Source organism: Pan paniscus, chromosome 16 (genome assembly GCF_029289425.2).
Source record: "Pan paniscus chromosome 16, NHGRI_mPanPan1-v2.0_pri, whole genome shotgun sequence".
Taxonomy (NCBI): Eukaryota; Metazoa; Chordata; class Mammalia; order Primates; family Hominidae; genus Pan; species Pan paniscus.
Window position 1 is genome coordinate 38,835,530 of NC_073265.2, and position 13,762 is coordinate 38,849,291.

The window sequence follows — 13,762 nt, forward strand, 5'->3', positions numbered from 1 at the left end:
ATTTGCCCATTAAATCAAGAATAAGACAAGAATAATTATAAGTATTTAAAACTATTCTGGAAATGTTAATACAATTAGATAAGAAAAATGTTATACAAATATTGAAAAGAAGTAAAAATTATCATTACTTGCTGTATGCTTTGTCATTCATTCAGCTATTCCATAGTGAATACCAGCTACCCCTAGAAACTAGCCTGAGAGCCCATATAGGTTAACTATCACCCCTTTTACTTTCAGTTTCAGATATTTCTGTTCTATCCTGACCCTTACTGATATGTTTGTTTCTAGTAAGAATATTAGTTGATGCAATCTTGCTCTCCTGTTTTCCTAATACTCTGTACCTCCACTCCAATTCAACAAAAGCTTAACAGTTTAACAACTGTTTTAAGGCTTTGTTTTAGTAATACTTCCTTTGAAACCACATATTTCTGTTCAACTAAAAAAATCTGTATTGAACCATTTTGAAATGAAGAGGTTTTAAAATAAAATATTTTTAATATTTGTACCTTAGAATTTCATTCTTTATGAGATTACACACACACACACACACACACACACACACACACAGACAACTGACCATTACTTCACTAACACAAAAAATAAGGACTGGCCAGGTGCACTGGCTTATGCCTGTAATTCCAACACTTTTGGAGGGTGACTCAGGAGGATCACTTGAGGCCAAAATTTGGAGACCAGCCTGGGAAACATAGTGAGACTCCATTTCTATAAAAGATAAAAATAAATAAGGCTCACTTGTCTCAGAAATCATGCTTTTCCACTTAAATATTTCAGAGGTGTGGTTTTGCAAAATAAGTGAATATTCATTTAATTTTGATTCCATGATCAAAAGTGCTTCAGATATTCGAGGAACATTTTCCCATAGGTGTGTATAAATTGAAACAAATGAACTATCTTCTTTTATTTTTTTCAGAGTGCATGACCATTTATCATCATCTCTAAAATGGATTTCCCTTGGCCAATAATCCTGCAAAAAACGTGAAAGAGAGAATATAGCTTAAGTCATTTTTAATGAATTTAAATAATAGAGTTCAAAACCAATGAGCTATAATTGAGATTTTATTCCACAGCATTGTTTTTTATCACTTTTTAAAAATTTGAAACAATCACAAACGTCAGAAAAGTTACAAGTCCTTTACTAAAACTATTTTCCTGAATCATTTGAGAATAATTTGCTTATATGATAGCCCATCATCCTTTAAAACTTCAATGTATATTTCCAAAAACCAAAAACATTCTCCTACATAATAAATGCTACCATTAGAATCAGGAAATTGGCACTGATACATTATTTATATTTAATACAAAGACTCTATTCAAGTTTCAGTGGAACCAATTATGCCCTTTATAGCAAAAGAATCTAGTTCAGAATAAAAATGTTAAGTTTTGGCTTCATGTCTCTTTGGTCCCTTTCAGTCTACGACAGTTCCATAATATCTGTGGGGAAGGGAAGGGGGAAGATTAGAAGAGATAATTTTAACTTATTTTCATTTTTTTTCTAGTTTTATTAAAGTATAATTGACAAATTAAAATTGTAAATATTTATGATGTACAATGTGAAGCTTCGATAAATGTATACACTGTACAATGACTGCCAAAAAGGTAATTAACATATCCATCACCTCACAGAGTTTATGTGTTGAGAACATTTAAGATCTACTCTACTAGCAATTTTCAAGTACACCATACATTATTATTAACTGTAATCATCATGCTGACCAATTGATCCCCAGAATTTATCTCTCCTGTCTGAAACTTTGCACCCTTTAATCCATTTCTCCCTTTCTTTCACAAGCCCCAGTAAGACTCCATTCTACTCTCTGCTCCTATGAGTTCCATTTTTATACATTCCACTTATAAGTGAGATCATGCCACAGTTGCCTTTTTGTGCCTGGCTTATTTTACATAGCATCATGTCCTCCAAGATCATCCACATTGTCAAAAATAGAGAGATCTCTCTCTTCTTTTCTTTCTCTTTCTCTTTTTTTTTTTTTGTTTTTTGAGACAGAGTCTCGCTCTGTCGCCCAGGTGGAGTGCAGTGGTGCGATCTTGGCTCACTGCAAGCTCCGCCTCCTGGGTTTACGCCATTCTCCTGCCTCAGCCTCCCGAGTAGTTGGGACTACAGGCGCAGCCTCCCGAGTAGTTGGGACTACAGGCACCCGCCACCATGCCCGGCTAATTTTTTGTATTTTTAGTAGAGACAGGGTTTGTGTTATCCAGGATGGTCTTAATCACCTGACCTCGTAATCCGCCTGCCTCAGCCTCCCAAAGTGCTGGGATTATAGGTGTGAGCCACTGCGCCCTCCCTCCCTCCCTCCTTCCTTCCTTCCCTCCTTCTGTCCTTCCTCAGCCTCCCAAAGTGCTGGGATTACAGGCATGAGCCACTGCACCTGGCCCTTCCTTCCTTTTTTTTTTTTTTTTTTTTTGGAGTCTTGCTCTGTTGCCCAGGCTGGAGTGCAGTGGCACGATCTTGGCTCGCCACAACCTCCGCCTCCCAGGTTCAAGCGATTCTCCTGCCTCAGCCTCCCAAGTAGCTGGGATTACAGGCACGCGCCACCATGCCCAACTAATTTTTGTATTTTTTAATAGAGATGGGGTTTCACTATGTTGGCCAGGCTGGTCTTGAACTCCTGACCTTGTGATCTGCTCGCCTCGGCCTCCCAAAATGCTGCAATTACAGGCATGAGCCACTGTGCCCAGCCTCTTTCTTAAGGCTGAATAATATTCTATTTTGTGTATGTGTGCATGTATGCACATGCACACACACAAAGAAAATGTGTTCTATGTATATACAGCCACACACACACACCACATTTTCTTTTTCCATTCTTATGTTGAAAAGCACTTAGGTTGATTCCATATCTTTCTTCCACTTGATCGAATTGGCTATTGAAGCTTGTGCACATGTCATAAAGTTCTCATGGCATGGTTTTCTGCTCCATCAGGTCATTTAAGCCCTTCTCTCCACTGTTTATTCTAGTTAGCTATTTGTCTTTTTTTCAAGGTTTTTAGCTTCCTTGCGATGGGTTAGAACATGTTCCTTTAGCTCACAGAAGTTTGTTATTACTGACCTCCTAGAGCCTACTTCTGTCAACTCATCAAAGTCATTCTCCGTCCAGCTTTGTTCCATTGCTGGCAAGGGGCTGCGATCCTTTGGAGAAGAGGTGCTCTGGTTTTTAGAATTTTCAGATTTTCTGCTCTGGTTTCTCCCCATCTTTGTGGTTTTATCTAACTTTGGTCTTTGATGTTGGTGACCTACAGAAGAGGTTTTGGTGTGGATGTCGTTTTTGTGGATGTTGATGCTATTCCTTTCTGTTTCATCATTTTTCTTCTAACAATCAGGTCCCTCAACTGCAGGTCTGTTGGAGTTTGCTGGTGGTCCACTCCAGACCCTGTTTGCCTGGGTATCACCAGCGGAGGCTGCAGAACAGCAAATATTGAAGAACAGAAAATATTGTTGTCCGATCCTTACTCTGGAAGCTTCGTCCCAGAGTTGCACTTGCCTGTATGAGGTGTCTGTTGGCCCCTACTGGGAGGTGTCTCCCAGTTAGGCTACACAGTGGTCAGGGATCCACTTGAGGAGGCAGTCTGTCCATTCTCAGAGATCAAATACCATGCTGGGAGAACCACTGCTCTCTTCAGAGCTGTCAGATAGGGACGTTTAAGTCTGCAGAAGTTGTCTGCTGCCTTTTGTTCAGCTGTGCCCTGCCCACAGAGGTGGAGTATATAGAGGCAGTAGGCCTTGCTGAGCTGCAGAGGGCTCCACCCAGTTCAAGCTTCCTGCCCACTTTGTTTACCTACTCAAGCCTCAGGAATGGTGGACACCCCTCCCCCCACCAGGCTTCAGCCTCACAGATCTCAGACTGCTGCACCAGCAGTGAGCAAAGTTCCATGGGCGTGGGACCCACTGAGCCAGGCACAGGAGAGAATCTCCTGGTCTGCCAGTTGCTAACACCGTGGAAAAGGCACAGTATTTGGGCAGAAGTGTACTGATTTTCCAGGTATAGTCTGTCACGGCTTCCCTTGACTAGGAAAGGGAAATTCCCTGACCCCTTGCACTTCCTGGGTGAGGTGATGCCCCGCCCTGCTTTGGCTCACCTCCGAGGGCTGCACCCTCTGTCCAACCAGTCCCAATGAGATGAAGCAGGTACCTCAGTCGGAAATGCAGAAATCACCCGTCTTCTGCATCAATCACACGGGAGCTGTAGACTGGAGCTGTTCCTATTCGGCCATTTTGGAACTGCTCTCATCTTCAATTTCTTTCATCAATGTTTTACAGTTTTCAGCATATAGAGCATTTACCTTCTTATTTTAAAAAATTTTTTTGCTGTCAGAATCTGCATTTTATTTTTTATTTTTATTTTTGTTATTTTTTAATTTCAATAGTTTTGGGGGAACAGGTGGTTTTCGTTACATGAATAGGTTCTTCAGTGGTGATTTCTGAGATTTTGGTGCACCTATCACCCGAGCAGTATACACTGTACCCAATGTGTAGTCTTTTGTACCTCACCCCCTGAACCCTTCCCCCAAGTCCCCAAAGTCCACTGTATCGTTCTTATGCTTTTGTGTCCTCATAGCTTAGCTGCCACTTGTAAGTGAGAACATATGATATTTGATTTTCCATTCTTAAGTTACTTCACTTAGAATAATGGCTCCAACTCCATCCAGGTTGCTTCAAATGCCATTATTTGGTTCCTTTTTATGGCTGAGTAGTATTCTATGGTATATGTACACCACATTTTATCAACTTGTTGATTGGGCATTTGGGCTGGTTCCATTTTTTTGCAAATGCAAATTGTGCAGCTATAAACATGCGAGTGCAAGTGTCTTTTTTATATAATGACTTCTTTTCCTCTGGGTACATATCTAATAGTGGGATTACTGGATCAAATGGTAGATCTACTGTTAGTTCTTCAAGGAATCTCCATACTGTTTTCCATAGTGATTGTACTACTTTACATTCACACCAACAGAGTAAAAGTGTTTCATTTCCACCATATCCACACCTATATATATATATATTATTTTTTAATTTTGGCAATTCTCGCAGGAGTAAGGTGGTATTGCATTGTAGTTTTGATTTGTATTTCCCTGATAATTAATGATGTTGAGCATTTTTTTCATAGGTTTTTTGGCCATTTGTATATCTTCTTTTGAGAATTGTCTATTCATATCCTTAGCCCACTTTTTGATGGAATTATTTCTTTTTTTCTTGCTGATTTGAGTTCCTTGTAGACTCTGGATATTAGTCCTTTGTCCAATGCACAGTTTACAAAGACTTTTTTGCAACTCTATGGGTTGTCTGTTTACTCTGCTGATTATTTATTTTGCTGTGCAGAAGACTTTTAGTTTAATTAAGTCCCATCTATTTATCTTGGTTTTTGTTGCATTTGTTTTGGGGTTCTTGGTCATGAAGTCTTTGCCTCTGCCAATGTCTAGAAGGGTTTTTCCAATATTATCTTCAGATCGTTATGGTTTCAGGTCTTAGACTTAAGTCTTTGATCCATCTTGATTTGGTTATTGTATATGGTGAGACATGAGGATCCAGTTTCATCCTTTTACATGTGGCTTGCCAATTATCCCACCAACATTTGTTGAACAGGGTTTCCTTCCCCCACTTTATGCTTTTGTTTGCTTTGTTGAAGATCAGTTGGCTGTCAATATTTGACTTTATTTAAAGGTTCTCTGTTCTGTCCATTGGTTTATATGCCTGTTTTTATACCAGTACCATGCTGTTTTGGTGACTACAGCCTTATAGTGTAGTTTGAAGTTGGGTATTATAATGCCTCCAGATTTGTTCTTTTTGCTTAGTCTTGCTTTGGGCATGAAGGCATTTTTTTGGTTACATACAAATTTTAGGACTGTTTTTTCTAGTTCTGTGAAGAATGATTATGTTATTTTGATGGGAATTGCACTGAATTTGTAGATTGCTTTTGGCAGTATGGTCATTTTCACGATATTGATTCTACCCACCATGAACATGAGATGTGTTTCCATTTGTTTGTGTCATCTATGATTTCTTTCAGTAGTGTTTTATAGTTTATCTTGTAGAGGTCTTTCATCTCCTTGGTAAGACATACTCCTAAGTATTTTTAATTTTATTTTATATTGTATTAATTTAATTTAATTGTAAAAGAGGTGGAGTTCCTGATTTGATTCTCAGCTTGGTTGTTATTTGTATATAGCAGTGCTACTGATTTGTATACATTGATATTGTATCCTGAGACTTTACTGAAATCATTTATCCGATCTAGGAGCTTTTCAAATTAGTCTTTATCATCTTCTAGGTATATAATCATATCAACAGTGAACAGTGACAGTTTGACATACTCTTTACCTATTTGGATGCCCTTATTTCTTTCCCTTATCTGATTGTTCTAGCTAGGACTTCAGTACTGGGTTGAATACAAGTGGTGAAAGTGGGCATACTTGTCTTGTTCAAGTTCTCAGAAGGAATGTTTTTTTTTTTTTTTTTCTTTTTCCAGTTTTTTTTTTTTTATTATACTTTAAGTTTTAGGGTACATGTACACATTGTGCAGGTTAGTTACATATGTATACATGTGCCATGCTGGTGCGCTGCACCCACTAAATCGTCATCTAGCATTAGGAATATCTCCCAATGCTATCCCTCCCCCCTCCCCCCTCCCCACCACAGTCCCCAGAGTATGATATTCCCCTTCCTGTGTCCATGTGATCTCATTGTTCAATTCCCACCTATGAGTGAGAATATGCGGTGTTTGGTTTTTTGTTCTTGTGATAGTTTACTGAGAATGATGGTTTCCAATTTCATCCATGTCCCTACAAAGGATATGAACTCATCATTTTTTATGGCTGCATAGTATTCCATGGTGTATATGTGCCACATTTTCTTAATCCAGTCTATCATTGTTGGACATTTGGGTTGGTTCCAAGTCTTTGCTATTGTGAATAATGTCGCAATAAACATACGTGTGCATGTGTCTTTATAGCAGCATGATTTATAGTCATTTGGGTATATACCCAGTAATGGGATGGCTGGGTCAAATGGTATTTCTAGTTCTAGATCCATGAGGAATCGCCACACTGACTTCCACAATGGTTGAACTAGTTTACAGTCCCACCAACAGTGTAAAAGTGTTCCTATTTCTCCACATCCTCTCCAGCACCTGTTGTTTCCTGACTTTTTAATGATTGCCATTCTAACTGGTGTGAGATGGTATCTCATTGTGGTTTTGATTTGCATTTCTCTGATGGCCAGTGATGATGAGCATTTTTTCATGTGTTTTTTGGCTGCATAAATGTCTTCTTTTGAGAAGTGCCTGTTCATGTCCTTCGCCCACTTTTTGATGGGGTTGTTTGTTTTTTTCTTGTAAATTTGTTTGAGTTCACTGTAGATTCTGGATATTAGCCCTTTGTCAGATGAGTTGGTTGCGAAAATTTTCTCCCATGTTGTAGGTTGCCTATTCACTCTGATGGTAGTTTCTTTTGCTGTGCAGAAGCTCTTTAGTTTAATTAGATCCCATTTGTCAATTTTGGCTTTTGTTGCCATTGCTTTTGGTGTTTTGGACATGAAGTCCTTGCCCACGCCTATGTCCTGAATGGTAATGCCTAGGTTTTCTTCTAGGGTTTTTATGGTTTTAGGTCTAACGTTTAAATCTTTAATCCATCTTGAATTGATTTTTGTATAAGGTGTAAGGAAGGGATCCAGTTTCAGCTTTCTACATATGGCTAGCCAGTTTTCCCAGCACCATTTATTAAATAGGGAATCCTTTCCCCATTGCTTGTTTTTCTCAGGTTTGTCAAAGATCAGATAGTTGTAGGTAAGCGGCGTTATTTCTGAGGGCTCTGTTCTGTTCCATTGATCTATATTTCTGTTTTGGTACCAGTACCATGCTGTTTTGGTTACTGTAGCCTTGTAGTATAGTTTGAAGTCAGGTAGTGTGATGCCTCCAGCTTTGTTCTTTTGGCTTAGGATTGACTTGGCGATGCGGGCTCTCTTTTGGTTCCATATGAACTTTAAAGTAGTTTTTTCCAATTCTGTGAAGAAAGTCATTGGTAGCTTGATGGGGATGGCATTGAATCTGTAAATTACCTTGGGCAGTATGGCCATTTTCACGATATTGATTCTTCCTACCCATGAGCAAGGAATGTTCTTCCATTTGTTTGTATCCTCTTTTATTTCCTTGAGCAGTGGTTTGTAGTTCTCCTTGAAGAGGTGCTTCACATCCCTTGTAAGTTGGATTCCTAGGTATTTTATTCTCTTTGAAGCAATTGTGAATGGGAGTTCATTCATGATTTGGCTCTCTGTTTGTCTGTTGTTGGTGTATAAGAATGCATGTGATTTTTGTACATTGATTTTGTATCCTGAGACTTTGCTGAAGTTGCTTATCAGCTTAAGGAGATTTTGGGCTGAGACGATGGGGTTTTCTAGATATACAATCATGTCGTCTGCAAACAGGGACAATTTGACTTCCTCTTTTCCTATTTGAATACCCTTTATTTCCTTCTCCTGCCTGATTGCCCTGGCCAGAACTTCCAACACTATGTTGAATAGGAGCGGTGAGAGAGGGCATCCCTGTCTTGTGCCAGTTTTCAAAGGGAATGCTTCCAGTTTTTGCCCATTCAGTATGATATTGGCTGTGGGTTTGTCATAGATAGCTCTTATTATTTTGAAATATGTCCCATCAATACCTAATTTATTGAGAGTTTTTAGCATGAAGGGTTGTTGAATTTTGTCAAAGGCTTTTTCTGCATCTATTGAGATAATCATGTGGTTTTTGTCTTTGGCTCTGTTTATATGCTGGGTTACATTTATTGATTTGCGTATGTTGAACCAGCCTTGCATCCCAGGGATGAAGCCCACTTGATCATGGTGGATAAGCTTTTTGATGTGCTGCTAGATTCGGTTTGCCAGTATTTTATTGAGGATTTTTGCATCAATGTTCATCAAGGATATTGGTCTAAAATTCTCTTTTTTGGTTGTGTCTCTGCCAGGCTTTGGTATCAGAATGATGCTGGCCTCATAAAATGAGTTAGGGAGGATTCCCTCTTTTTCTATTGATTGGAATAGTTTCAGAAGGAATGGTACCAGTTCCTCCTTGTACCTCTGGTAGAATTCAGCTGTGAATCCATCTGGTCCTGGACTCTTTTTGGTTGGTAAAATATTGATTATTGCCACAATTTCAGCTCCTGTTATTGGTCTATTCAGAGATTCAACTTCTGCCTGGTTTAGTCTTGGGAGAGTGTATGTGTCGAGGAATGTATCCATTTCTTCTAGATTTTCTAATTTATTTGCGTAGAGGTGTTTGTAGTATTCTCTGATGGTAGTTTGTATTTCTGTGGGATCAGTGGTGATATCCCCTTTATCATTTTTTATTGCGTCTATTTGATTCTTCTCTCTTTTTTTCTTTATTAGTCTTGCTAGCGGTCTATCAATTTTGTTGATCAGAAGGAATATTTTAAACATTTCCCTGTTCAGTATAATGTTGGCTGTGGGTTTGACATAGCTTTTATTACCTTAAGGTATGTCCCTTCTATGTTGATTTTGCTGAGGGTTTTAATCATAAAGGGATGCTGAATTTTGTACTCAAGAAAGCACCAGAGAAAGGGGAAAACAAACATGAGGGAATTAAAAATAAATACAGAATATGCACAAAAAAAAAACTCCAGAGAAATACATATCATAAATAAAAATCACAAATTCTGGAATGAAAGACACACTTAGAAAAACACAAAAGACATTGAAAAGTTTCAACAATAGAATCAAACAAGTAGAAGAAAGAACTTCAGAGCTCAAAATCAAGAAGGCTTTTGAATTGACCCAGTCCAACAAAGACAAAGGAAAAATAATTTTTTAAAAAATGAACAAAGCCTCCAAGGAGTTTGAGATTATGTTACATGACCAAACCTAAAAATAACTGGTATTCCTGAGGAGGAAATCTGAAAGTTTCAAAAACTTACTTGAGGGAATAATCAAGAAAGACTTCCCTGCCTTGCTAGAAATCTAGACATGCAAACAGAGGAAGCTCAATGGACATCCAGGAAATTCATTGCAATATAATCATCACCTAGGCACACAGTCATTAGGTTATCTAAAGTCTAAACAAAGTAAAGAATTTTAAGAGCTATGAGGCAAAAGCATCAGGTAACCTATAGAGGAAAACCTATCAGATTAACAACAGATTTTTCAGCAGAAACATTATAAGCCAGAAGAGACTGGGGTCCTATCTTTAGCCTCCTTAAACAAAATTATTATCAGTTAAGAATTTTGTAACCAGCAAAACTAAGATTCATAAATGAAGACAAGATAAAGTCCTCTTCAGGCAAACAAATGATGAGAGAATTCGCCACTACCAAGCCAGCACTAAAAGAACTGCTAAAAGGAGTTCTAAATCTTGAAACAAATCTTGAAAACAAAACAAAACAAAACAAAATAGAACATCCTTAAGGCATAAATCTCACAGGGCCTATAAAACAATAACACAAAGAAAAAAAACCATGGTATTAAAGTAACAACTGGCATGATGAATAGAACAGTACCTCATATCTCAATACATTGGATGTAAATGGCCTAAATGCTCCACTTAGAAGATACAGAATGGCAGAATGGATAAGAATTCATCAACCCAGTATCTGTTATCTTCAAGAGACTCACCTAACACATAAAGACTCACATAAACTTTAGGTAAAGGGGTGGAAAATGATATTCCATGCAAATTCACACCAAAAGTGCAGGAGTAGCTATTCTTGTATCAGACAAAATAAACTTTAAAGTAACAAGAGTTAAAAAAGACAAAGAGGGACATTATATAATGATGAAAGGACTAGTCCAACAGGAAAATATCACAATCCTAAATATATATGCACCTAAAACTGGAGCTCCCAAATTTACAAAACAATTACTACTATACCTAAGAAATGAGATAGATGGGAACACAATAATAGTGGGGGACTTCAATACTCCACTGACAGCACCAAACAAGTCATCAAAAGAGAAAGTCAACAAAGAAATTATGGACTTAAACTATACCCTACAACAAATGGACTTAACAGATATTTACAGAACATACTGGCCAACAAATGCAGAATATACATTCTATTCATCAGCTCATGAAACATTCTCCAAGACAGACCATGTGACAGGCCACAAAACAAGTCTCAATAAATTCAAGAAAATCAAAATTACATAAAGTACTCTTTCAGACCACAATTGAATAAAATTGGAAATCCACTCCAGGAAGAACCCTCAAAACCATGCAAATACCTGGAAATAAAATAACCTGCTCCTGAATGGTCGGTGGGTCAACAATGAAATCAAGATGGAAATTTAAAAATTGAACTGAACAATAATACTGACACAACCTATCAAAACCTCTAAGGTACAGCAAAACCAGTGCTAAGAGGAATGTTCACAGCATTGAATACCTACATCAAAAAGCCTGAAAGAGCACAAGAAGACAATCTAAGGTGACACCTCAAGGAACCAGAGAAAACAGAAACCAAACCAAACCCAAACCCAGCTGAAGAAAAGAAATAAGATCACAGCAGAACTAAATGAAATTGAAGCAACAAAGACAAGACAAAGATAAACTAAACAAAAAGCTTGTTAAATTATTTGAAAAGATTAACAAAATTGACAGACCATTAGCGAGATTAAGCAAGAAAAGAAGAGAGAAGATCCAAATAAGCTCAATTAGGAAAGAAAGGGGAGATATTACAACTGATAACATAGAGATACAAAAGTTTATTCAAGGCTACTGTGAACATCTTCACACACATAAACTAGAAAACCTAGAGGAGATGGATAAATTCCTGGAAATATACAACACTCATAGATTAAACCAGGAAAAAAATAGAAACTCTGAACAGACAAATAATGAGCAGTAATATTGAAATGGTAATAAATAATTACCAACAACAAAAAAAGTCCAGGACAAGGTGGATTCACAGCTGAATTATATTAGATATTCAAAGAAGAATTGGTACCAATTCTACTGAAACTATTCCAAAAGACAGAGAAGGAGGGAATCCTCCCTAAATCATTCTATGAAGCCAGTATCACCTTAATACCAAAACTAGGAAAAGACAACAAAAAAAAGCTACATGCCAATACCTCCTTCTTTAAATTTATCCATAAGTATTTTTTCATGTTATTGTAAAAGAGATTGTTTTCTTGATTTAATAGTTAATTGCTAGTACCCAGAAATACTACTCATTTTTGAATGTTGATTCCATGTTGTGCAAATTTACTGAATTCATTCAGTATTTCTAACAGTTTCTGGAATCCTTAGAGTTTTGTGTATACAAAATTATGTTATCTGCAGAGACAATTTCACTTCTTCCTTTCCTATTTGGATGGTTTGTTTCTTTGTTTTCTAACTGCTCTAGGAGAACTTTCAATACCATAATGAATAGGAGTGCTGAGTGGGAATCCTTGTGTTGTTTCTGTTCTTAGAGGAAAACCTTTCCATTTTTCACTATTGATTATGATGTTAGATGTGGGCTTTCATATACGGTCCTTATAATCTCAAAGTACATTCCTTCTGCACCTAATTTGCTGAGAGTTTTTAAAATCATGAAGCAATGCTAAATTTTGTTAACATGCTTTTTCTTCATCTGTTGAGCTGATAATAATTTTATTCTTTATTCTGCTAATGTGGTTTATCACATTTATGGATTTGTATATGTTGAATCGTCCTTGCATCCCATGAATAAATCCTACTTGATCATGGTATATGATCCTTTTAATGTACTGTTGAATTGGGTTCGCTTGTTTTTGTTGAGGATTTTGCCATTACTATTCATCATAAGAGATAACGGTCCACAGTTTTCTTCTTTTGTCATATCCTTGTAGTATCAGGGTAACCCTAGCCTCATAAAATAAATTTGAAAGTATTCTTTCCTCTTCTATTTTTCAGAAGAGTCTGAGAAAGATTGATACTAATTCTTCTTTCAATGTTTGGTAGGATTCATGAGTAAAGTTAAAGGGTCCTGGGCTTTTGTTTATTGGGAGGTTTTCAATTACTGATTCAATCTCTTTACTCATTATTGGTCTGTTCAGATTTTCTATTTTTCATGATCCAGTCAAGGTAGGTTGTATGTTTCAAGGAATTTATTCATTTATTTTAGGTTATTCAATTTATTTGTATATAATTTCTCATGGTAGCCTACTATAATTATTTATATTTCTGTGGTATCAACTTCAATGTCTCCTCTTTCATTTCTGATTCTATTTATTTGAATCTTTCTTCTTTTTCCCTTAGTTTAGCTAGAGATTTGACAGTTTTGCTAATCTTTTCAGAAAACACAATTCAGTTTTGTTGATCATCTCTATTGTTTTTCCAGTCTCTCCATTTATTTCTGCTCTGATCTTTGTTATTTCCTTCCTTCTACTGACTTTGGGCTTAGTTAGTTCTGCTTGTTCTAGTTACTTGAGATATAAGATAGATTGTTTATTTGAGCGTTTTTCTTAATGTAGGCATTTATTGCTATAAACTTCCCTCTTAGAAATCCTTTGTTGCATTCCATAAGTTTTGGTACATTATTTCCATTTTCATTTATCTCAAGATAATTTGATTTCCATTTTGATTTATTCCTTGACCTACTGGCTATTCAAGAGCATTTTGTTCAATTTCCAGTTCTCCTCCTATTACTGATTTCTAGTTTAATATTATTGTGGTCAGAAGAGGTACTTGATAAGACTTCAATCTTATAAAATTTGTTAAGACTTGTTTTGTGGCCCAATATATAATCCATCCTGGAGAAT

The 13,762-nt window shown here is 37.0% G+C and overlaps 1 protein-coding gene across 4 annotated transcripts in view; it reads right to left on the bottom strand.

Annotated features, from left to right (window-relative positions):
* The window catches only part of FAM227B (family with sequence similarity 227 member B), a 300,149-nt gene that overhangs the window by 265,254 nt on the left and 21,133 nt on the right, over positions 1 to 13,762 (bottom strand). For all 4 annotated transcript variants that reach the window (XM_055098575.2, XM_055098572.2, XM_055098573.2 and 1 more), the window contains one exon: positions 754 to 985. In XM_055098575.2, coding sequence (XP_054954550.1) covers positions 754 to 985 — 232 coding nt within the window. The remainder of the gene's footprint in view (positions 1 to 753; positions 986 to 13,762) is intronic.